General features: G+C 30.2%; 1 protein-coding gene across 4 annotated transcripts; it reads left to right on the forward strand.

Annotated features, from left to right (window-relative positions):
- Nucleotides 1-1,803: 1,803 nt before the first annotated feature.
- Nucleotides 1,804-25,684, forward strand: LOC105143133 (1-phosphatidylinositol 4,5-bisphosphate phosphodiesterase). Of its 4 annotated transcripts, none has more exons than XM_011051182.2 (20): nt 1,804-2,091; nt 12,251-12,305; nt 14,293-14,522; nt 14,652-14,711; nt 15,022-15,162; nt 16,201-16,280; nt 16,705-16,840; nt 16,925-17,025; nt 17,545-17,711; nt 18,047-18,257; nt 18,761-19,019; nt 19,327-19,545; nt 19,652-19,850; nt 20,000-20,160; nt 20,242-20,448; nt 21,134-21,506; nt 21,819-21,980; nt 22,052-22,229; nt 22,917-23,367; nt 24,831-25,684. In XM_011051182.2, the coding sequence occupies exons 3-20, from the start codon at nt 14,352-14,354 to the stop codon at nt 24,900-24,902; spliced, it is 3,348 nt and encodes a 1,115-aa protein (XP_011049484.1). In that variant the 5' UTR covers nt 1,804-2,091; nt 12,251-12,305; nt 14,293-14,351; the 3' UTR covers nt 24,903-25,684. The 4 variants fall into 4 exon arrangements, with proteins under 4 accessions (XP_011049484.1, XP_011049487.1, XP_011049486.1 ...); XM_011051185.2 differs by having other exon boundaries at nt 19,327-19,539; XM_011051184.2 differs by having other exon boundaries at nt 15,025-15,162.
- Nucleotides 25,685-25,707: the final 23 nt, after the last annotated feature.

Raw genomic sequence — 25,707 nt, forward strand, 5'->3', positions numbered from 1 at the left:
TAGTATTATTGCATAATACATTACCGCTGTTATTTTTACTGTTAGTGCAGCTTTAAGATAGGATTTGCTTGTTTATTTACGATTCGTTTGCGTCGTGTAAGTGAGATATTTCTATCCGATGACTCACGAGTTCATTCTACATTGGAATTTGCAATTGAGATATGTTCACATTGATACACGCTCCTCTTGCACTTATTTCTGTCTACACCTATATCACAAACCCGATACATGACGAAGTCCGCTTATCAGAAAATTAACGTCAGATCAGTGATTATAACTGACGCTCGCGTTTGTTTTCTAATCATTGCGCTCTTTTTACCGATCCATCTTATAATCGAACTTTATTCTGCTCTGTTTTCATCACGTGTGTATTTGCGAAGTAAATAAAAGTTTATTGCGGCTTGCACTGATTAAATCGACTGTGATATAAATCGGAATTGGATAGTTAGCAACCGTGATAGTTTCATGAGATGCACGGGAATTTAAATTAAACATTTTTCATTTAAACTTCGCATTTCTATAAATGATTTCCTTCGGTAATTAGTGAGAAGCGATTAATTTCTTCTTTCTGAACGTATCTTAGAAAGTCTGATAAATGATACTATTATTTGTAACTCTAATGCTGATATACGATATTATTTATTACAAAATTAACTTTTGCCAACTATCATAATTTATTGGGTATATGAGGTGATAAATTAAAGTAAAAATTTATCCTATTTCTTCTTCAAGCATTGTGACTCTAAAGTGAATATATTATTCTATCAGCATAATGCTATAAATAAATAAACGCGATCAGTGTTTGATAAAATTAAAAAGATAAGTGCTGTTTATCGACAAATGTGCTTATCTCTTTTGATAAGCAGAACTTATTTCGTTTCAGAATACAATCAAAAGGAAATATCAATATCTGCTTGGCATGCATAAGTTGAGAAAGAGATACTTAAAAATTTATGTAATGATTATATATTTTACTGAAATGAACACTTAAATCTGTAGTATCAAATTTAATCAAATTTAACTCAATATATTGTTATTTTATATTAAAACAAAACATGGTTAAATTTGAAACTATATATAGTGTCAAATTTAATCATTATTTTAATTATTATATAAATGTAAAAAACAATTTTATTCTTAGCAAATAAATCATCTACTTTATTTGTTATAATGAATAAAAAAATAAGATATATTTCACAGAAATGTATACTTCATCATTACAGTCAAAGTTCTTTATAACGATTATATCGAAAAAGACGTTGTAAATAATATTTGCTTCTGAATACTTCGAATTTTTCTTAGTATATTATTTTCTTAGTATGTACATACGTAAAATAATTTTCTGTTTGATTGAAAAATTAAACTAACTTTCCGAAAACAAATTTCGAAACGTTATGTCTAATAAAATTTAAAAGCAGTAAATTCTATTAATAATATTTTACTTGTATTTTTCAAATAATCTATCATAGATTAAAAATAATAATTAAACTTGAAAAATTATTAAAGAAAATAAATAACAAAAAAATTTAGTAGATCTCAAAGACCTATATGTTCCTTTAATATCAAAAAATGTGTGATCCTGTCTGGATTACGAATCGAAAATCTTCAAGTTTGAGTAGGAAGCGTTCAAGCTCATTCGATCGCCGGAATATTCCGAGCACTACTTCCGACGTGGATTACATTCCACGTTCGTGATGCAATAGCTTCGGAACCAGCAGATCTCGTTCTTGCCGACGAGATGTAGTGGAAACTGAATGACGGTCACGAGCGGCACATGCGCGCAGGGGAAAAAGACGGTATCGAGCCAGACGGCTGGTGCGCCCGTTAATAGAAACGGTGCGGCAGCGTCAGTTTCTTCCATCGCGTCCGGAGGACGTCCGGCGCCGGAGCGTAATTTCACGCGTACAAGACGTTCCGTGTCTCCTTTATCTTCCGTTTTCACTTCAAAAATTTTTTCACTGTACGCGGGTGCCCGCCGCGGAGCTGATGTGCGCGCGGAGCTCTGCCGGAGGATGAGATCGTCGCCGTCATCGCTGTCACTTTCATCGTTCAACGGATAATCACGCGCGGGCGGGGAAAACTGACCCAGCGGTAAGACCGAGAAATTCGCATTGCTAATTCTATAGACAATACGTACGTGATAAGGTACACGCGTGTATAGCTAACGTCGCCGACGTACGCTTTAGTGCGCGATTATGAGACATGTCACGCGTGCCCACGTTCTTGCACGCGCATACACGGCGCACCGGTTAAAACTCTGTTTCTGTATTTTCCTTTTCATACGCGAAGTACATTCGTTTCCGTGCTTTCTTTCGCGAATAACATTTGTTTGCCATCCTCAATCCTGTACTGCGCATTTTCTTTACGTAAACCCTCGTAGAAATTTAACACTGAGAAAAGTTGTGATTAATTATTTATTTTAAATTTTTTTAAATAATAAAAACACTATTGTTTAGTATTTTAATATTTAAAATAAGTTATTTATTTTAAGTAATAAAAGCACCAGTGTTTAGTACTTTTAGTATTCAAATTAAGTAATTTTTATTAATAAATTAGTCAGTATTAAATTTTTATAAGAGAATCTGCCTGCAATTTCATTTATGAAATTTTATCGACTTCAGTTCAAACATTGCTAAACATAATTATTTGTTTTTTTAATTATTTCATTTAATATGATAAAATATCGAAGTATTTGCTTTTAACATTATATATATATATATATATATATATATATATATATACTCATTAAGAGTATGAATAATATTTCCGTCCATCATATCAGTGAGCACTTTGAATTGCTTTGGTGCTCTGCGCGTAATTAATTTGCATATAAAGGACGTACCATCAAGATTGAGCCGGACGGCAATGTACCAAATGCATTATCGCTTCCTATTTGCGCAGTATTAACCACTAATTACTCAGACCTTTAGTAAAGCGAGGATAACCGCAATTGCTACTTTCTCAAGTCATAATAAATTAAAATATGTTCTACTTATGATGCTATCAATTATTAAGAGTACATTCTGAACGGTGTTAGTTCGGTTTATTTTTGTTCTGGATGTTGGCAATTAGTTATCTAAACTAAAAAGTTTCGGACCATAATCTGCAAATAGCTCATCATTATTGTATGCAATTACAGACACAGTGTCGGTAAAATTAAATTAAGGAAAAAGATGTTAAAAATATTTAATTTAGAAATCCAAGACCGCAATCACGAAATTTATAAAAGAAAACTTGTTAGCTGTGAACTACTGACTTTTATAGATTGACATGTTTGAAACACTTTTCAGTTTAATTAAGTGTCATTCTCTAAAAAAAATAAGCCAAATTAACACAGAATATATTCTAAAGGAATTCCCCTTACGGGAGATATATTGTTTAATAAAAGAATGGGTCGGCAACCATTAACCAAACGTACTGTACGTTCGTACATTCGCACGCCACGCGATACTCGCTCGCTCTCTCGTTCTCGCTCTGCCTCTCTGTCTTTCTCTCTTTCTCTCATTATACTTTTCCACCTTCTCTCGCTACTCCGACGGCCGCCACTCGCGATATCCTACATGCGTGCTATCACGCGCGCAATGTACACGCATTGCGCGCCATCCGGCCGCACGCACACACTTGCGCTAGGAAACAAGCGACTTGCTAATTAACAGCGGCGTGCTATCGCTGGGAGGAGATAAGCCACGAATAAGGCGCGAGATGGAGGTTGCGATGGATATTGGGACGCGACCCTGACTGCGGGCTTCCCGAGGGATTTTCGAGGTCAAGGGAACTCGGAGGCGCCGCCGTCGTGCGCGAATGTTACGACATTCCCTCGCGAGGTCAGGCCGGGTCGACCATCAGTCCGACGCCTGATCCCTCGGATTTCTCATCCGTCATCAGCCAACCGTATTCGCCGAGTCAAGACGTGTCGTGAATACCATGCGCACCTGAGCTCCTCGTTATCTTGGCGCGATTGCGAGGAAATTGAATAGTGCTATAGTGTATGCGGCTTTAGTGCATGTCTCAAATAGGCGCCAATCTCGCAGCTTTTAATTAAAAATGAAGCGTCTGTGAGTTCCAGCGAGACACTCAGTTTTGTTTCTTAATAACAAGTATATTTTCGGACAACGTAATTAGCAGATATTAATCACGCTGAAAGAATGTTCTGATTAAACAAATAAAGATGACTGCAGAAAAAACAGCTCTGCAATTGTAAACTTCTTTAATATAATTAATTTGTTCTTACTTTGTTATTGAAATATTAGATCTAACTGTTCAGGTAGCAAGCTGGCTGACGTTTTAATGTCAAAATAATGTCTTTAATGTCATTTTTATATCCAAATGACAACAAATGATATCAACTTGTTGCCTGGATGTATAAATCAATTATATTAAAGAATTTTACGACAGTTGCAAGACTGCCTTTTCTACTGAATGCAACCAATAATATTTTAATGAGAACAAACAGAATTTCTAGTTATAACGAGAAATTTTGTTTAATTGCGTCAAAATGTCCTATTAAGTATTTATTAAGTATTTGTATTCCTATTTTTGTTGGTTTAATTAGAACATTAACATTTTTCTTAGTGCGTAGAATGCTATATTTTTTTATCTTTAATGTGAGTTTCTCATTCCTTGCTCGATAATGTTGAAGATATAAGAAGCATTTTTTTCTAGAGCTTAATAATTTGAATAATAACATCAAAACATTCTCCTGTTATCGTTATTCTAAAAAATTATCATTATCTTTTTCTCATTTCTTATACGTAATGTTGAAGATACACGAAGCATTTCTTTCTGAAGCTTCATAATTTAAATAATCATATCAGAGCATTTTTCTGCTATCTTTACTCTCGAAAGTTGTTATCATCTTTTGTTCCCTTTGTGCATAGCAACGAAAACGCGCGTTTCTCTGGAAAATATTACTACAAAAACACAATAATATAGCTTAGAGGAAACTTTAATTGCGCAATTGTTCAATTGGATGGTGATCTCACGAGAAACTTACGCGATGCAAGTTTTTCCTTGTCGGATAAAATGCGAACTTGTTGGCTCGCATAATAATACAAGATATCTGCACGTAAATATTACGACAATTGCAAAGTGCAAAATCTTTTTGGAAATACGGATCTGTATCTTGAAATGTTTATAATCTTCCGGCAAATTCTGCATCGTGACAGAAATATGCTCGTAAATTTTAACGATAATATGGATAGCAAGTCATCAGTTTCTTTCGCGTTAACCACGCAAAATGCAAACACGAGAAGTGAATAAATTATGACCACAAACATATTGCATAACGTATTTTTTATTGCATAACGCGAACTATCTGTTGTACACGTGGTTATCGTTGTATAGTCGATAACGATGAAGGACATAACATAACATATAACAGTTAATAATAATAAAGCCATGTGACATTGTTTGTATAAGAAATGAATAATTTAGAGCTATAATAATTAATAGGAATAATAAAGAAAAATTTACTTTTTTCTCTTTTTTTCTTTCTAAATAATATTAGTTATTAAATAATAATTATGTTAATACTTTATTTTAATAATTTGTTATTTTAGCATTGCAAATGTTAACTTGTCTATAACTCTCTTAATATACTTTATTTCTCATTTTTTCATAATTATACTTTATTTCTTTTCCTTTTTTATGATTTTTAACATTTTTTATAAATTCCATGCATTTTTTACAAACTAAAAAGTATGATATATTATTTCTTTCTTTTTTAAATATTTTTTTTACAATTATCTATTATCTTAACTTCAAGATATCAATTTTGAGATATATTAAATTTGATTATTCTTTTTCTCTCTTTCTTTTTGAATAAACATCAATAAATATATCTAATCTGGCTTTAATACTTATGTATTAAATACTTACGTATTAACGTTCTTTCCTTTTTTTTAATTAAATTGAATATTAATACTAAATTTATAATAAATTTATAATAGTTAATGGTATAAGTCTGATGAGATATGTATGAAACTTAGCATATGCAACGTAAAAGTTACGTAATACAAATATGTCTACTAAAAAACAGAGGTAGTCAGGTCATAAACTTCATTTGTTTCCATTCTTCTAAAGTGGCCATTAGGTGTATTAAGTGATTGAGCGGTCAATGTCGCGACGGTATAATTCAGCCTCGAAAGATCCGGAAATTATATAATTATTGATCCGCACTAGGTAATTGAATCACGGTCTTTTAGCAATTGATTTTCTGCAGACGTTGTTTAATACTCTTAAACTCTTACTTTCTTTACGGATTATATTATATAAATTTTTAGTTGGATGGTTTCATTGTAATACTTTCTGTGCTTCGTTGATAATTTTGAGCGGAAGCATCTTAATTTAATAGTTTTCATATTACTTAAATTAATTAAACTTACACCAATTAAATTAATTTTTGTTTTAATAGGCGATTAGACAACTTCACACGTCACTAAAAATGTGACCATAAAACATTATTTATTACTGATTATGAGTTGCATAAATAACTTTGTCATGCTACAGAAAATTGGACTAATTACAGAATAATACTGTTATGTGTACAATAATTTTATAACAAATAATAATTGTAGCGACAGAAATAATTTATATTATATATGATAAAAAGATTTGCCTACGCAAAAATATATTTATATTGCATATAATGAATAAGTTTATCTAGGTACATGGAAAAGACTAAAATACAATAAATAACAATAATGCGGAAATAAATTTATAAATGAATTATTTATGCATGCGCGAGAGAAGGCTATTAAAATTTTTGCAAATTTGCATGTTCATAATTTCATCAAATTTCTGAAAGTCAAAGCTTTTGTGTTAAATATTATGTTTAATTATGATAATAAAGCATTATATTTTGTTGAAAATTTCTTGTGCTTACGAATGCTCGATGCAACGAAAGTTACGAACATGCAATAACCAGTACCATATATAGAGTATGCTAGATAAAATATGTGGGACGCACTCGACAAAATCATGTTTGATATACAAAGATCAACAGATATGTAAATTAATCTTATAAGAAGGTAAATTAGATAAATGTAAAGATGAGAAGAGATTAAATGTAAGAGAAGTTAGTATTTCCACATTTTACCATGAGATTATGATCCAACATAAATTTCTTACGAGATTATACTACATAATTTCTCTATCGTAGTGCTAAATAAATTACCTTGATTCAAAGATAAACTATTTATAAAGCATGCTTCTTTAAATTATATATGTATAAGTTTAAAAAATATCTTTTAAAATAAAATTCAAAGTTTTTAACCAAATAAAAATGCTATATTATTTAAAATTTAATTTATTTGTATAATTCTATAATTAATAATAATTGATAAATTATAATAATTTACTATTTTTTCCAGATTTTTGCAGATTTTTATATCGTGTCATTTTTAAATTCAATCTTAGGCAATGATGTTCTGAAGCAATTATTACTAACATCAATAGTTACGCAGAACAATACAGATTATCTTACAAACCGATGTCTTATCTTCAATTTTACTTTCACCCGCCATCTTGGTGCTCTTAATGCCGCATTAACAAGTCGCAATACGGTACGGTATATGATCACGGTAGTCATAAATTATAACATCGTTAATGCGGTTGGCTCATGGGAATACGTAGGTTGCCAGGCTCTAAGAACGTTTTCATAATTTGCCGAAGAGAAGAGACATAGCGGCACAAGTCATACGTATTTTCGTAACGTTTGTCTGTTTATACACTCCGTAAACATGCCATTTATATAGACGCGCGTTGTATACTTGCATGTATCTATGAGATATACATCGGTGTATCGGCCGATTACAAATACTCGATTATATGGTAGGCATTTACTCTCGCATTCAATGCTCATCGTGCGTTTCATGTATGAAAAGAAAGTTTTGATAAAGTATTTAAAAATTTACCTAGATACAGACTTGAAAAAAAATTGTGTTAAACAATTAAAGTAATTATGTAGAATTAACGCTTAAGTTGATTGCGAGAATGTCAAAGAACATTGCCCATTATTAAATGAGACTGATTATTAACTGTGGACCGAGAAATGTTCAATACAACTGAATGAATATTTGCGGTTAATATGAGTCTAATATTTTTGTATAAATTTTTACAATTTTTAGTTCAACTGGAAATTATAAAAATTTATATACTTACTTGAATTAGAAATGGTAAAATTTCATACAAAAATAAAATTACAATTTTAAAAGACGGCCCCTCGATATTTAATTTGTGGTCAAGATAGGTCTTAGTTAATAATATGTTTATGTAAATTTCCAGTTTATTTGGAAATTGTAAAAATTCATACAACAATATTTATTAGGCACCAAAACCTGTCTTAGTTAAATGTAGCTTTATTCATTCATTTATATTGTTTATTATGCTTAAGTGTTCTACATAATAATTATTTTGATAGTTCAACAATATTATTTCCACGTATATCTAGTTAAATTTTGAGATACTACAACAAAATCATTCTATGTATATCAAATGCAAAATGCGGATGAGCATCGCATCATCCTTACTTGCATTGCAAAATTTTGCAGTGTTTCATGAAAATCATTATTTCGCCCATGATGGACACATTACATGCGAAACTGTGGTGTCAGCTGATCATTCGAAGGAAATCGGCAGCAATTCGAATTCTTTTTTGTGAAAACGGCAACGATAAACTGCATTGCTGCAAGTAGAAAACATCCGGGAGGATGTGGCTATTTCTCGGAAGTTGTGGCTACCGATGTAAATGGCAAGTTTTGACGAGATTGAACATTTCCTTTTTCAATTTGCGTTTATTCGTTCTGAAAACTTGTTCTATATTCCCATCTCTCTCTCTCTCTCTCTCTCTCTCTCTCTCTCTCTCTCTCTCTCCCCCCCTTCCTCCTCTCCCTCTCCATCAAATTATAGGTCAAGGTGGTTGAGAGAATTGTATGAATGTTTTCCTTTAACGTATACATACATGTAACTTGTCAAAACTGATTTATATATTAAAACAGAGACAACTATATTGTTTTTATGATAAGGTTAATTCTTATAATTTATTAAATATTATTTTTACAGAAACATCATTATTATTTTGTTTACTTAAAAAGTTTTTCTATTTTTAATAAGTATCATCTTTCAAGTTTATTTAATTATCTTTTTAATAACAGCAGCATAATATAAAAAAAATATATCTTGCAAAATGTAAAATTATATAATTTCTACGTTGGTTGACCTTGGCCATAAAGTATGCGAGTCATCGTTACAAATTTCTTCAAAGATCTCATTTATTAATATAATGTTTACTCACTCTCTTTCCCTCCTTCTCTCTCTCTCTCTCTCTCTCTCTCTCTCTCATGATTTTATGATCCGTTGCTATATCTACATTATTATCAATTATATACTACATTATTGAGCTAACATTTATAGTCTTCCTCCACATGTTTTTTATACTTAAATCATTTTCAATTTTAAACTTCGCTTAAAATTTAAAAGTCTTAACGATCTTTAAAAGTCTTACTTCAATCTTAATCATCATCGCATTACAAACGCTAAAATTCTTAAGGATAACTTCATCGTTGAAGTATCTTTAGATTTACAGATCGAAAATCATAGAGATCAATATCTAATAATAGATCAAAATGCGAACATGCTTTACTTTTAAATTCCGGAAAGATAGTGATAATTTATTGCTACAGAAATATATGTCATTATTAAAATTTTTTTAAATATAGATATATTTGCAGTTAAGTATATATGCATTTAAGTATATATGATTTAAAATATTTTGTGCAAAAGAGATATATGCCAAAATTTAATAAAGATAATTATTATTTCTATAAAATTTGTTAATATTTGTATAAAATATGACAATAATAAATATAAATAAACAAATTTATAAACGTAAATTTATCTTATTACAAAGTGCAGGTTTTCGTAAGTTTAATTTCTAAAAGTTAGTAATATTGTGAAACTTGAAACTCTTGAGTTACAATAACGTTTTCAAGAGATCAGTTATTTTTTGCGCGCGAACAAGAATTAGTTTGCTGCAAATATTTTTATAGTCGCGATACAAAATGTGTATTTAATCGTGAGTGCCTTCTCGTATTGATAGACGGTAGTACGTAGGTATGGAATATAGCGTCCAGCAGCTTCCATTTCCTGATGCATCAATTAAGATAAGTCGCGATAGAGCGTGGGATATCCGTTGACGATATACATATTGATATACCAAAATCAACAATAAAATTTTCAATAAAATATAGTATTACACTATATTTTATTATATGAAAATTAAATTTTAAATTAAATAGTAAAATATATAATAAATTATATTAAATGTTTATATGAAAGCAGAAAAAATTAATAATTTTTATAGGAACATTGAAAACGCGCTTAAAATATATTAAATTTTGTGAACCAATGTAACACATTTATTGTTATATAACTTTGAAATTTATAAAATTTTTATTAATTATAAATGCGTTTATTTAAAAAATGTTTAAATAATTAATATGTTTTTCCTTACTTGTAATAATTAATTAGTACATAACTTTCCAAATCTATAAAACTGCATGTTTTGTTAATTACATATTTTCCATCATTAAAAAATGTTTAAATGATTAATGTGTTTTTCTTATTTGTAATAATTCTGACATTAAGAATGATTCTACAATTCATCAATTTCCAAAGATAACTTTCGTGTAAATCACTAAAGATATCGAGAAATGTACTAGAGTGGTCTTTTACGTAAAGACAATGAAATGCCACGTCATCTATTAATAAAAATCTTGAAAGTGTGATACGTTGTGATAAGTTGTTGTTTTCTACCCTTCGCAATTACTTTGATGTATTTTTAATCTAGATAATAAAGAAGAAAACAATTTCATTATCGGCAAAGTATAGTCTCATCGATAAAGATTTTAATTATATAATTAAATATTTTAAGAAAATATTAAAAATAATTATAACGAATTATTTATCGATTATATTTTTAAGAATTTTAAATTACAATCATTTTTCAAACCTTTTTTCAGTCACATAACTTGAAAGAATTTTCTAACTCCAGTCGGTACATACATATTTCCGTATTTATTTATATTTTACTTTTATTATTTAAAGTAGAGTAAAAAATGCACGTATATTTTTTTTTAAATTAACACAATGTCATGGCTTATTTCGAGCTGTAATTAACTTTAAATTAATATAATCAACAAATGTTTCGGCTTACAAAGCCTTCCTCAGTATTATAACGCAGAAATACAATCTTAAATTAACCAAGCAAATGAATAACGGATACAATGAAACTTTAAAAATCATCAGTGGTGAAATGTCAATATATAAAAAAAAAATTCAAACGTTAATAAGTATCATAATAGATGACAATAAGATAGGAATATATTAAATACTTCAGTCAACAGTAGATTAATTATGTTCATCGATAAAATAGTTTTGCCAAATTCCTCGGTTGAGATCGAGAATTCAGTTTGTCACAGACTTGTATTTATCACAAACGATTTGAGAATTCATTAATTACAAGTATTTTATGATATATTGGTTATTTATATAAAATACTATAATCTAAACTCTCAATCAGAGATTCGGTTAAGTACATTAAAAATGCTGACTGATGCTCATTTGAAAATTAATTGAAAATTTTTGAGAACAAAACTATTGCACAATTGATTTACCCTGATAAGTTAGAGTTATCTGATTCAAATACCCTTCTTTTATCAATATTATCTTTTTTTAAATTGTGAACAATGAGAAAATACTATTTAGAGTATTATAATTGAGATATGCCATTGAGAGAATAGGCTTAATGGCACAAAAGGGTTATTATCTAGATTTTATATGCTTCACTTAAGTGTTAAACATATGTAACCTCTATTACGTAAGCCCATCGTAATTATACAGAGATATCGATTGAGATACTTAATCGAAGAGTGAAACCTATTTCAGAAAAGCACGTGTTTGCCCGCAGATATAATTAACATGCTACTTAATAGGATGAGGATGTGAAGGGTTTATTATGCAAAAAATAAATGTGGTTAGAAATTTTTAATTGGATATTTTTGAAGCTTATATATAGATATAAAAGGAAAATTTAAGTATAGAAAGAAAATGTATCTTTTGTCACGAAATAATTCTGGCATATCGATCTCTACAGTACTACTTTTTAAACGAACATATTTCACTGAGAATATTCTGAAAAGTAACTTTTAATTATTAAAATTTACATTAAGATCCACTAAATATTATGTTGCAGGTGCAACAGCGAGTTAAAATGAGTAAGTCAACTCGGAAGAGACGCTCTTAACATTGTGAGTACCTCTCACGATACTGTTGTAATAATATATAATAGAACTTTTTAATATTTTCACTTGGCAGCATTTAAGTGTGCTTCGTCCTACATAGTGCAAGTTTGTTATAAAGGTTAATCGGTGCAACGATGCTAAAAAGTTCTCTGTAGCGTGATGAACTATCGATTATCCAAAATCCAAAAGTTTCAAGTGGGAAACGTCCTGTAGTACAAATTTAATATTTAACTCTTAAATCACATAATTTATTACATGATATGTTTCAATTATTGCATATACTGTAACGTCAGATAAAAGACAAATTATTTATATTGTCAAACTTTTAAATAACGATATTCATGTAATATATTCTTCAAAACTTATATAGTGTAACTGTAGTATACTGCACGTCATGATACACAAAAGATATTTATTTATATCATCAGAAAGCGTTCCATGACGTTGTGTGTAAAAAAAAAGAACTTGGCCATTTCCTTCGAACTATAGCTCCTGTATAACCAAGTCTGCGATGACGTCTTTCCTCAATGTCAGTTTTTTCAATTTTCCATGCACACAGTTCTGAAGCTATTCACATATTATAACGTATTCTATTCTAATTCCAATCCTTTAACTTCTGTAAAATTAACTCTGTCAGGAGACTCAAAAATAAGAATAATAAATATTCCGAGAAAAGAACAAGAAAGAGAACATACTTATTTTAAACTTTTTATGTGTCTTCGAAAAGAAATGCTAAATAAGAATAACTGAAAAGTTGTATCTATAATATATAATGAAAGGAAGAGATATGTTCAAAATTTGTGATGAAAGTTTTGATGCATATTGTGGTAAGATATATAATAAATAATTATCCAACGCCATTTATACAATGAAAGTTTTTATTTTTATCTTCTAAGTATAGAAAAAGAAAGATTATGAAGTATGTTTAAAGTTATGCAATCTTGTGAGGAAGAAATATTCTCAATAATCCATTTGACTTTAAATGTTAAAATACATAATATATTCTCATTTTTCTGTAAAAAGTACAAACAAAATAAAAAAATAATAAAATAAAGATAATTGGGCACATTAACAGTAACGAGTATTATTATGAGATAACAGAAATCGTAATGCTAATTTATTCCTTTGTCTCTTAATAATAATTTTTTCCTACACATCTATTAAATTTTGAAGCAAGACAAATATTATAATTACGAACATTGTAATTATGGATGTTGTAATTTTTTAAAATGTCTTTCTCATTGTATGTAGTGATGAAGCGTTAAACATAATAAATGTAATCAAAATATTAACGATATTGCGTATTATTTAAATTTCTTTTTGCACGGAATCCTTTCTAAAAAACTAATTTTAATATTGGAGTTTGCTTACGTATAGTAAACCGATAGGTTAAAGGTCAAAAAACTTTGATGCTTTATTTTATAAAGGGGTTAATGCCCGATTAAGGTTCAGAAGGCTCTATTGAGGTATTACATTCATTTGTTACTTATTGGGAACCATACAAGTCGGAATTAACAATTAACTAAGTAAATATCTGATTAAACAAGTTTTAAACAAGTAGATTGCATGTCAGAATGAAGTCCACTTGAATGTCAGCACTATTGCGTGTTTCACTAATCAGTTCATCTTATATAATTAATGATGGTAATTTCTTAAAGTTTAATTACCTGTTATACGCCATGCTTTCGTATCTCCGTGATATAAACTGTCTGCTGAATAAATGTTAACTTTGTTAAATATACGTGCAAAATATAAACTCTCCGAGATTTACGCTCACTGCACATAAACTCGCTCGGATATACTGTGCAGTATTCAATCCTAATTGATTACAACAATTTACGGACTAGTACGAAGAATGCGAGGTATAAATGTCGAACTTCAAAGTCTCGGACGTAAAGCAGATACTCAATTCGACACATTTGACGGCAACCGGTGCAGGAAAGATGCCCGATGGAGATGCTTTTAACGACATGACGCTGATCCTTGTTGACAGAAACCGGAAGACGCCGTATCTAGGCTGACTTTGCCGGAAGTCGATAGAACGACGCGGAGATGACGAAGAGGTTCGAGTTCAACTGGCAGATCGAGGTGCCGGAAGCACTCCGCACCGGCTGTGTCTTCGATCGTTGGACGGAGGAGAAGGATAACACTGAAATCGAGCTAAATTGTCTGTTTAAAGTCGACGAGTACGGTTTCTTTATCTATTGGCAGAGCGAGGGAAAGGTGAGGATTTTTATTTGCCCTTTCTGTTCGCGCCCTTTTGTCCTCTCAATAAAGAAGTGAAGTACCTTGGATATTCTCACAAGTCCTGAATATACACGGTTATTTTTATCCTGTTTCTCTTCCTTGCAGGACGGCGATGTTATAGAGTTGTGTCAAGTGAGTGACATTAGAGCCGGAGGCGTTCCTAAGGTAAAACAATTGTTCTACCGTTTCTAAATATGATAGATCAGATTTGTTAAAGTTACAAAGTCATTCGAATTTACCGGAAAAGAACTTACCGATTAAATTGATAAAAAAGAATTAAAGTACTGAAAGTGTATTTAAAAATTTACATAGAGGTATTGAGATTTAGTTTCAATATTGTTTGGCGCTTCTTTGCTCAATTTATTAATTTATTTAGCAGTCTAATTTAATTTACTATTATTAAAAAAAAGAAAGGAAAGGAAAAAAGGAAATATGCGATAACATTTGATATCTAATAAAACTGACGCATTTTAAGCAGGATCCCAAGTTATTTGACAAGCTACTTAGCAAACATGGCGAACAGTTGGAAGAGAAAAGTCTGACCATCTGTTCTGGTGCAGATTACACCAATATCAACTATCAGCACGTCGTATGTCCGGATCCTGCTACAGCCAAGGTAACACACGTGCCGTAAACTAATCGTGATAACGGCGGAAGCATGGCATCGACATGTCATTCGATTTATCGGTCAAGTGAACTATTATTAGCGGGATGATACAATACCGATATAGTCCAGGATCACTATCGTTTTATGAAATTGTTGTTTTCTCATAATTTATTACGGATATAAATAGTAAAGTGTCATTACATCAATAAGTATCATTACATTATTAACGACATTAGATTAATATCTTATTATTATATAATACTTTTTCGTAATAGCTTCTGGGAAACGTAACACATCATGCGACATGAACGTGTAATCGCGATTATGCTAAATTTCTCAATCGATTTGCTTTGTACTGCTCTTTTACTTCTCTCCGTTACGTGTTTCCGTGTCGTTTTCAAGAGAATCATTAGTTTCTGCCGTAGTGGAGAGGAAATAGCGTGAATGTGCCATACACGGTTCTGTATATCGTATTACAATCGATTCCTTATCGTGTACTGTATGTGCCATGCTAAATTGTGATTACACAACTTGACAATTCCATTGAAATGAATTATGACTAATTATTGTATGTTTCCTAAGTAACAAGGTGACATTTTAATGACGTCTTATTGACATTAAAGGTATTATTAAGGTATGATTAAGATATCATTAGACGTCACTTTTCTTGGGTTAAAATATTATTATATATTATCGGGCAGCACATCTACTTGCTCTTTACTCGAAGCTCGTTAACTTCACATATTTTTTGTATATTTTAATGCTATTGAGAATCAATGACATTTAAGAAAGTTATTGTTTAAATCACTTTTATATCAAATATTTAAATTAGCAATAGTTTTGTCGAGATAGCAAAATTATTTCTCTCTCCCCAGTTATAAGTATCTTATCTACCTATAAACGTAATAGTACATTATGTTATAACACCTGATAAAGTTACATTAATGCTCTTTTAGATTTATGTCTCTATTGTAACAGACTTAATATATTCTTCCATTAAAAATAAAAGAACAAACTGACGTTACTTATTCATATATGTCGTCATAGGTATGGTTGGATGGCGTTCGATCGATTACGCACAACGTCAAAGCGAATAACGTTTGCCCACTTACGTGTCTGAAGAAACAGTGAGTTTGCCAATACATTTATATACACTTACACTAATGCGTCTGTAAACACCATACTGTTTACTTCTGTGAAATAATTAGCCATAAATGTGTTCCACAATAGACGTATGTAACATAACTTCGTGTTTCTTTAATTCCTTTCTGACGCAAGAGAATATTTAATTTTCAAACCGATAAGCATATTCAATTTAAGAAATTATAAAGCTTTTAAATATTTTTCTTTTTATATTTATATATTTTATTGAATCATTTTTTCTTTTTTTTAATTTCTTTTTTTTTCAATGAGATTATATTAGATTTTATAATCAAAGACTTGACGAAAATCTGAAAGTTGACAAAAATACATGATTTATCAAACCACATATATTTTCTCATTTTTTGAGAAAGTAGTAGAATCGCGAAAATGCATTTTGTGCAATTTTAGTTGGATGCGACTCAGAATGTTGGTGGATCCCAATGGAAAAGTTCCAGTGAAAGTAGTTGCGAGAACTTTCGCGTCTGGTAAAACAGAAAAGCTCGTTTATCAGTGTCTCTCTGAATTAGGCCTACCTAGTGGAAAGGTATCTTAATAATTATTAAAATAAATAATCGATCTTACTTTCATATGTCGCGGAATTATTACAAAAATTTTTGTTTGCGTTTAGAATGATGTGATAGAACCTGACGATTTCACTTTCGATGCATTCTACGCGCTTTATCACAAAATATGTCCGAGGAACGACATAGAAGAATTATTTCAATCAATGTGAGTATTTTTTTCGAAGAAATTTTAAATTTAAAAACTATATCACATACTATTTCCTGTATAAAAATAATTAACACATTTTTTAACGATTATTATTAATTACAAATTTTAATCATCTCATATTTATACGTGATAATAATAAAAAAAAATATGTAAAGAAAGTTGTGTATATTTTGTATACATGAATCTTTAAACATACATTTTAATACATTTTATTTTTTGTAATATACTTTATGGTTTGAATTTATTTTAGCATCATGACAAATTTCAAGCAAAATTATTAAAATAAAATTTTTAAACGAATTTTGTGTAATTATTTTATATCATTTATATGCGACAGTAATTGAAAATATATGAAATTATATATTTTATACATTTATATGTGTATACATTTTTATGCATACATTTTATTACATTTTATTTTTTGCAATATTTTATAGTTTTTCATTTTAACACCATACGAGTAGATAATTGTTTTATGATAAGCAACATATCGCTAATTTATCTCAAAAATTTTAGAACGCAGGGCAAGGCCGATACAATTAACCTGGAGCAACTGATCACTTTTCTTAACGAAAAGCAAAGGGATCCGACTTTGAACGAAATTCTCTACCCACTCTATGACGAGAAACGCGCGCTGGAAATTATTAATGATTACGAGCAGAATGAAGTTGCTCGTAATGAAAGTAAGAACTTGATAAACAAATCACGTATCCTCGAAATGTTTCTCTTGAACAATTCTCTCGAATCTATCTAAAATTAGACTTGATCGTTCGCATTTCTGAAGTCCGAGATATTGATTTCTTTGTAAATATTTCATTTATCTCTCTTCATGTACAAGTTATATTAGGGTATTAAACTGTCATAAAGATATCAAAGACGGAATAAACTTTAATGAGCCTGCAAAATTGAATTGGCAAAATTCAATTGACTTGGCTTAGCTATGACAGAAGAATTAATGAACCACCTTAACTTATAGCTTCAAATCAATTTTCTTTTATACATAATTGCGTGCTTCCAGGAACGATGACGAAGGATGGCTTCATAAGGTACCTGATGTCCGATGAAAACGCGCCAGTTTTCCTCGATAGACTAGACGTTTATATGGATATGGACCAACCTCTTGCGCATTATTACATCAATTCGAGCCACAATACATACCTGAGCGGACGTCAGTTTGGTGGAAGGAGCAGCGTCGAAATGTATAGACAAGTTCTACTAGCCGGATGCAGGTAACAAATATTACGTAAATATGGAAATAATGATTATTCCGAATTTACTGTAGCGATTTTCAATATCCGGTGTATTTATAGCTATATCGATTGTGCCAGATTATCAACGTATCTGATTGAATATATAATATTATGCATTAGATCGATATACCCAAACATCTATCTTTATTTCAGAATAATAAAGCAATCTAACTCATTTTTTACAATAAATTACACAGTTTTAAGGATTAATTTAATAAATATTTATTTCTTCTTATTATTTTTATCTTGAATTAAATTGTTATATTTAAATCCTTGTTAAAATGTTATATTTAGATCCTTGTGACATTTAGAATAATTTTAATTTATTAATTTGTTAGTTTATTAATTGGTACGAGAAAATTACTTTATATATTACTATATATAAATAATCAAAAAATTATTCGGTAATATAATAGAGAATAATCGACAACTACAGAAATTATCAATTTTAGTTTTTCTTTTTCTTCAATTCAAATTTAAAGGTGCGTCGAATTGGATTGTTGGGACGGCAAAGGGGAAGATGAGGAACCGATAATCACTCATGGCAAAGCCATGTGCACCGACATTCTATTCAAGGACGTTATATACGCAGTCAGAGACACGGCCTTCGTTACATCGGAATATCCAGTGATTCTCAGTTTCGAAAATCATTGTAGCAAGAAGCAACAAAACAAACTGGCCAAGTACTGTGATGAAATTCTGGGTGATCTATTGTTGAAAGAACCTCTAAAAGAATATCCTGTAAGTTCTTATGCACGTCGATTAACCACAGATATTGTAAAATGTTTCATAGTGACAGTTTCTGAGTATAGATTTGTTCTAATAAATATTTTCAGTTGCTATTAAGATAATATATAATTACAATAAATTTTATAATACTAACAGATAACAATGAATAAAAATATAAATAAAATTTCTTGTGCTCTTATTTTTTTTTTTAATTTCTTGTATCAAACTCGCATTTACGATTAATTAATTACTCAAAATTTTTGATAGCTTTTTTGTATTGTCACTTTAAGTGCACTTATAGATAAAACATTATTAACAGTTGGAGCCAGGAGTATCGCTGCCACCACCCAGTGTACTGAAACGCAAGATTCTCATTAAGAACAAGCGCCTAAGACCCGAAGTCGAGAAGCAGGAATTGGAGCTCTTCATGCAAGGTCAATTCGTGATTGAGGACGAGATCAAGGAAGACGCCAGTGCGCCGCCGATAGTCGCCGTCGCCGTCGCCGTCGCCGTCGCTGTGGAGCAGCCACCGGTAAAAGTAACAGTCATTATGATCCTTAGATGGAGCATGATAGTGCCCCTTCACTTTAACCGAATTAAGCGATCAAAGTTTTTTTTGGTAAAATATTTCTCCTCGACTACAGGAAGATAATTCTGAATCCATAACGTCAGCAGTCATTCAGCAACAGCAATCTGGTACAGGTTCGGTAGGATTTGGAGAAAGTATAGAGTTGGCAGTGGCTCAGAATTATATCGGAAGTACTACCAATGTACATCCGTGGTTGTCCTCCATGGTCAACTATGCGCAACCTATAAAATTTGTCAGTTTCGATGAGGCCGAAAGTAGGTGAAATTTTTGCATCTTTGAGAGAAAATGATATTTTATTTAGAATTATAATTATTCTGCAGAATTATAAGTATCTTTAGTTATGCTGCAGTATTATAAATATTCTTCAATGAATGTCAGTTATAGAAACGAAGTATTATTTCAGAAAAGAACATTCATTACAATATGTCTTCCTTCCCGGAAACGGTTGGCTTGACCTACTTGAGACCTACCTCTGCCATTGAATTTGTAAATTATAACAAGCGGCAGATGAGTCGGATTTATCCGAAAGGTACACGAGCCGACTCTTCCAACTATATGCCACAGGTAAAGCACAAACTTGTAGAGCACAATTTGCGCAACGGGAAACATGAAGAAAAGTCTCAATGATCGATCGTCGCGAAACAGGTCTTCTGGAACGCTGGCTGCCAAATGGTGTCGCTGAACTTTCAAACCGCGGATCTGCCCATGCAATTAAATCAAGGCAAGTTCGAGTACAACGGATCTTCGGGCTATTTATTAAAGCCGGATTTCATGAGACGCGCTGATAGGAGCTTCGATCCTTTTGCCGAAAGCCCCGTGGATGGTGTGATTGCTACGCAGTGTAGCGTTCGGGTACGTTTCTTTTCTCTGAATGACAATCCAAGTCACTTTCGAAATATATTTTTCTATTTTACTTAAAAAGTCGAACAATTTGCATAAGAATGATTTTTATATTATTCTCGTTTTTATTATATGTTATTATTATGAATTTATGTATGGCATTTTAAAAAATACAATTTTTTTCTATAATACTTAGCAAATTTAATTATGTTGGTGAAATATGTACATTAGTTAAACATTTATATTTTTATATATTTCGTGGAATTTTTTCATGTACATAAAAATTTACTAATTCGTTATCTTTTCAACAATAATATATTAGGTATTATTATATTATTCTTTTATATGAAATTATCTAATTTTAGTTATTATGATAACGATATTATTAAATTTATAATTATGAAGAGAAAGAACCATTATTCTTAATAATAATAATAATAATAAAATTTTAAAATAATAAGAAAAAATAATATTATATAACAGTCACAAATGAATGAAAAAAACTTGAAAGTTTACATATAAGTCATGTAATTGTAATTTTAAAAAATAATGAGAGAATATATACAAAATATATTTTAATTATTAACAACTCTTTATAGGATAATAGGAAAATAAGATAATAAATACAAAAGAATGCATTAAAAATTAGGAAACACTTTCACTATATAAATTTATTATTGATTTGTTATTATAATAGGTAATAGCTGGTCAGTTTTTATCCGACAAAAAAGTCGGGACGTATGTTGAAGTTGAAATGTATGGCCTACCAACCGATACGATACGCAAGGAATTTCGCACAAGAGTGGTTCCTGCCAACGGTTTGAACCCCGTTTACAATGAAGAGCCCTTCCTCTTCAGGAAAGTCGTCCTACCAGATTTGGCCGCTTTGAGATTCGCGGTATACGATGAATCGAACGGTAAACTGCTAGGACAGAGAATCGTTCCTTTGGACGGTTTGCAAGCTGGATATCGGCACATTGCATTGCGAACTGAGGCCAACTTTCCTATGTCTTTGCCTATGCTGTTTTGTAATATTGATATAAAAATCTATGTGCCAGATGGTTTTGAAGGTACGTTCGACATGTTTTAGTCGCATGATAAATCTCCGCTACTATTTATTTTTGCATTTGTATATTTATAATTTTAATAGATTATATAATTTTGTTCAAAATGATGTATTTCCTGCTACTTCTGTTAAATTGAACTATCTCACATAAGTATCTCATCTTTTCTGTTTAATATTGTCATTTAATGAATGAGTTCATCTTTTATTAAAAACTCTCAATTATAAAAAAAATAAATTTTAAATAAAATATATATACATATATTAATGATATTAATCGATTAATATTATAACTTAAAATTTTTTATAATCTTTTCAGAATTTATGGACGCCTTGACGGCGCCGCGAGCATTTAAAAAATCAGAAAGCATGTCGCAAACTAAAATGCGGGGTCTAGGAATTGAAGAGAGTGATAATAAAAATAACACGGATAACAAAAATAACGTATTATCTCATCACCAAGAGGCAGCAAAACCAAGAGGTATAAGATATGGATAAAATACAGAATTCCCAACTATGAGTGATGAATCTATACTTATTTTGTTTTTACAGAGGAAATGAAGTTCGATCCAATCACTCTCGAGACTCTGAGACAAGAAAAGGGTTATCAAAAAGTATTACGAAAACAGCAAAAAGAATTGGAGTCTTTGAAGAAGAGGCACCACAAGGAAAAAGTCACTGTCCAGAAGCAACATTGCGTAGCAATAGAGAAGATTTTTAAAGGGAAAAAGTTAGTCATTTTTGTACAATTTAAATTCGTTTCAAATTTTCTTCATATATTTGATAACAAATCTTGTAAAAATATTTGCTTAATTAGTAAATTAAATATCTTTCTCTTAATTAAATATGTTTCTTCTTCTATACAGAATTATAAAAGATAAGCAATTTTTATGGGTTTTCTTCAACAAAAAAATTTTATTTGAAAGTTTTTTTATTTATTATTTAAGATTAAATATTTCAGAATTGAAAACTTGAAGAAAAAAATTCTACAATTTTGAAATATAGCGTAGAAAAAATTTAAGATAATAATAGCAAACTGAATTTGGAACAAACAAAAAATTAAAATACTATTAGGTGTTGGAATTAATTCGTAGCGTTTTACAAGTGATGGGAAGTACTTTCATTAATGTATTTTTTAATGCTCATGTGAAATAAATAACATTCTTTCATTAAAAAACACTACGAATTAATTCCAACACCTAATATTTTTTTCGAAAAAATTAAAATTTCTAATAAAACGGTTAAAATAAAATTATTTTAGCACATAGAACTAATACAATTTAAAGTTCATAGAATTGAGAGTTAAATATACACATTAAGAAAATAGTTGATTAAAATAATAGCAGAATAAATTCTTATAAAATAAAATAAAATAAGAGAGAAAGAGAGAGAGACACAAAAGTGATGAAAATTTTAGCAAAGCGGAACTTTCGAGGGACCCCATTGTTCGCCGTGCAGTTTCTGAACAGACGACCCAGTGGTCGCGTCTCGCCGACAGGCAGCGTCGGGAGGAACGCGATCTGATCCGTGGACATTTAGAAGAGCGACGGACGCAGCTGTGCAAATTGTGCATGACCGCGCAATTGGCACAACAGAAACAACAGACTGCGCGTCACGATCGAGAGATGAAAGAAATAACAGCACGACAGGCAAGACGGTCGGTGGAGAGCGCGAGGGAAGTGATGAGCGACAAGACTTTGAAGACACGCGGGATCAAGGAAGGCAAACTCAGGGAGCTGCAGCAGAACAACACGAAAAAGTTTATGGAGGAACGCAAAGTCGCTCAGATGATACAGAATAGGGAAAAAGAGAAACTAAAGGTCATCCACGAAAAACAATTGGAGGAGTTGCAAAAGGATGTAAACGCGGTAAGACAACAGACTCTCGCTAGGCTACAAGTTTTCCCAATAGTATAGCTTTACACATTTATTGCGTTTGCACATCAAAAACAATATATCTATATATTTATTATATGACTTGTAATCGTAAGTAATTTATGCAATCTAATATTGAACTCTTAAACGTTTATTTTAACATTCCATTGACAGATTAATAGATAATTTTGAAAATATTTTAAGTTTTTTGTGTATTTATTTTGATAAAATAAGTGTCGATGTGATATATACAGCGAATTTGATAAAAGAAAAGATTGTTAGAAAATCTAATTTATTGTACATTTCTGTTTCATAATTAAGCTGAATTCTATTTATTGAATTTACAATTAATTTTGTTATTGTATTTTTTCCTTATATTATTTTAATTATTACACTTTATTTAATATTTTATTTAATATCACTTTTTATTTTTTAGATAAATTTATTTTCTTGATATATTTTTTATTATATATCTCATATTATTTGTGATATTTTATATTGTATAACAAAATAAATAATAAGTTACAGATAATTTATGCAATAAAGTTTTTTTAATCCGAACTAAGTAGGACTACTAGTAACAGATTCGAAGTATCAAAATTATTATCTAATTATCTGAAATTATAGATTTTTGTTTATAGATTTATGAATTTTTTATTTGTACATGTTTCTTTATTTATTCTTATTTTAATTTGTGTGAAAAAGCCTTTAGAAAATGTATTGAAAATATATACTTAATACACTAATATTTTTTAAATTTTAATAATGGATTACTTTTCCAAGATTGTTTGTTAATATAATTATTCTCACACATTAAATTATCTTTTAGTACTAAATTTTTACCTTTGAGAATTAAATTTTCCAATGCCATATTAGCTGAAATCATTTGATCATATACAAAGTTTTTGTCAAAATTGTAGCTTAATTTTTAAGAAAATTTTAATTAAAACGATTAATATTTTTTACTATAAGTGATTATAATAATTTTCATCGTATACATTGTGAAATCTATTATAAAATATAAAGAAATAATAATACAAAAAGCTTTTACATGTATAAAAGATACTGTAAACTTTTATTCAATGTTTGAAATCTGTTGTTTGGAACAGATCTATGTTCAAATTAAAATTAAATAATATGAAATGCTTTAATAATATTTTTACATTAATAATTATTTTTAAAAAATTTTTAATACATATATTTTTTTGTCAATATATCTAATTTTATTTAATGTAATCTATTATGAGTCTATTAATGTATGAACTTATGTTTTTTTTATAAAATTATAATTTCTTAAATTACAAAAAATTAAAAGTTTTTAGTTAAAAAATAAATTAATTGATACAAACATGTAATTTATCTGAACATAAGTTTACTCCATTTAAATTCATTTATTTAAAATATTAAGTCCACTTTCCTCAAAATAATTGATTTAGTCATACAAACGACTTTTCCAGATCATGGATATGTACAAGAATGAGGATATGGATTACGAACCGGCTAAGATGCTGGCTGAATTCTACGTGTGATGAGTGCCAGCCAAGTTTTTCCGCAAATTTTCTCCGTAGCGAGAAATACATTGTGAAGGGGAGGACTGTTTTCAAACAATTTACTACTGTCGTTAATTATACTTGAAATTGGGATCAAATTTCATTAGATGTCGTTCTCGTATTTACAAATGTCGCATATTGTGAGAAAGAAAGAAAATAAGCAACTACATTAACGTTTCTAATTCATTCAGCCAAGTATTTTTTTATAAACAGACATTTTATGTCTCCATAGTTTCCGAGTACCTAGACTATCGAGGGAGTCAATACAACTAAAGTGATCTAGTCAAGTATTAAATATATATTATATTATACTTATACAAAAACGTATATCATATCGTGGCTGATGTGAAACGGATGATGCATCGTGCGATTCGTCGAAGTGAATATTTTTCGATTGTTAATGCTATTATCGAAGTCTATCAGAATGAAAAACATGTATGTGTGTGTGGGCGTGTGTGAAACTGTTGTCTGTATTCGTGAATCGATGCCTAATATTGGGAGGAACTTTCTCTGTTACCATGATTCCTAGACCATACATACCTTAAGTTGAGAGACGTTCACGGTCGGATCTAGCCGATAATTCTCGTGATTGCTGATAATGACTAGAGTATTATAGAGCGTTTGAGAATCTCGAGACCGCGCAATTTACAGTCGCGGACTATAATTTACAGATCGAAGGAAGCACCTCTTACATGGCCCTCACATGAATGGTCGCATAGGATTGTAAATAAACTTCAAACAAGAGCCTAGTATAATGATTACTACGTTGTTGTTTTCATTATAA

This window comes from Acromyrmex echinatior, chromosome 16 (genome assembly GCF_024713525.1).
Source record: "Acromyrmex echinatior isolate Ae372 chromosome 16, ASM2471352v2, whole genome shotgun sequence".
Taxonomy (NCBI): Eukaryota; Metazoa; Arthropoda; class Insecta; order Hymenoptera; family Formicidae; genus Acromyrmex; species Acromyrmex echinatior.

Excerpts from the sequence above, each read along its gene's own strand:
- LOC105143133 (XM_011051182.2), top strand. The coding sequence starts at position 14,352 with ATGACGAAGAGGTTCGAGTTCAACTGGCAGATCGAGGTGCCGGAAGCA. Across the intron at positions 15,163-16,200 it reads CGGATCCTGCTACAGCCAAG|GTATGGTTGGATGGCGTTCG; the intron begins GTAACACACGTG and ends ATGTCGTCATAG. Across the intron at positions 17,712-18,046 it reads TGAAGTTGCTCGTAATGAAA|GAACGATGACGAAGGATGGC; the intron begins GTAAGAACTTGA and ends GCGTGCTTCCAG.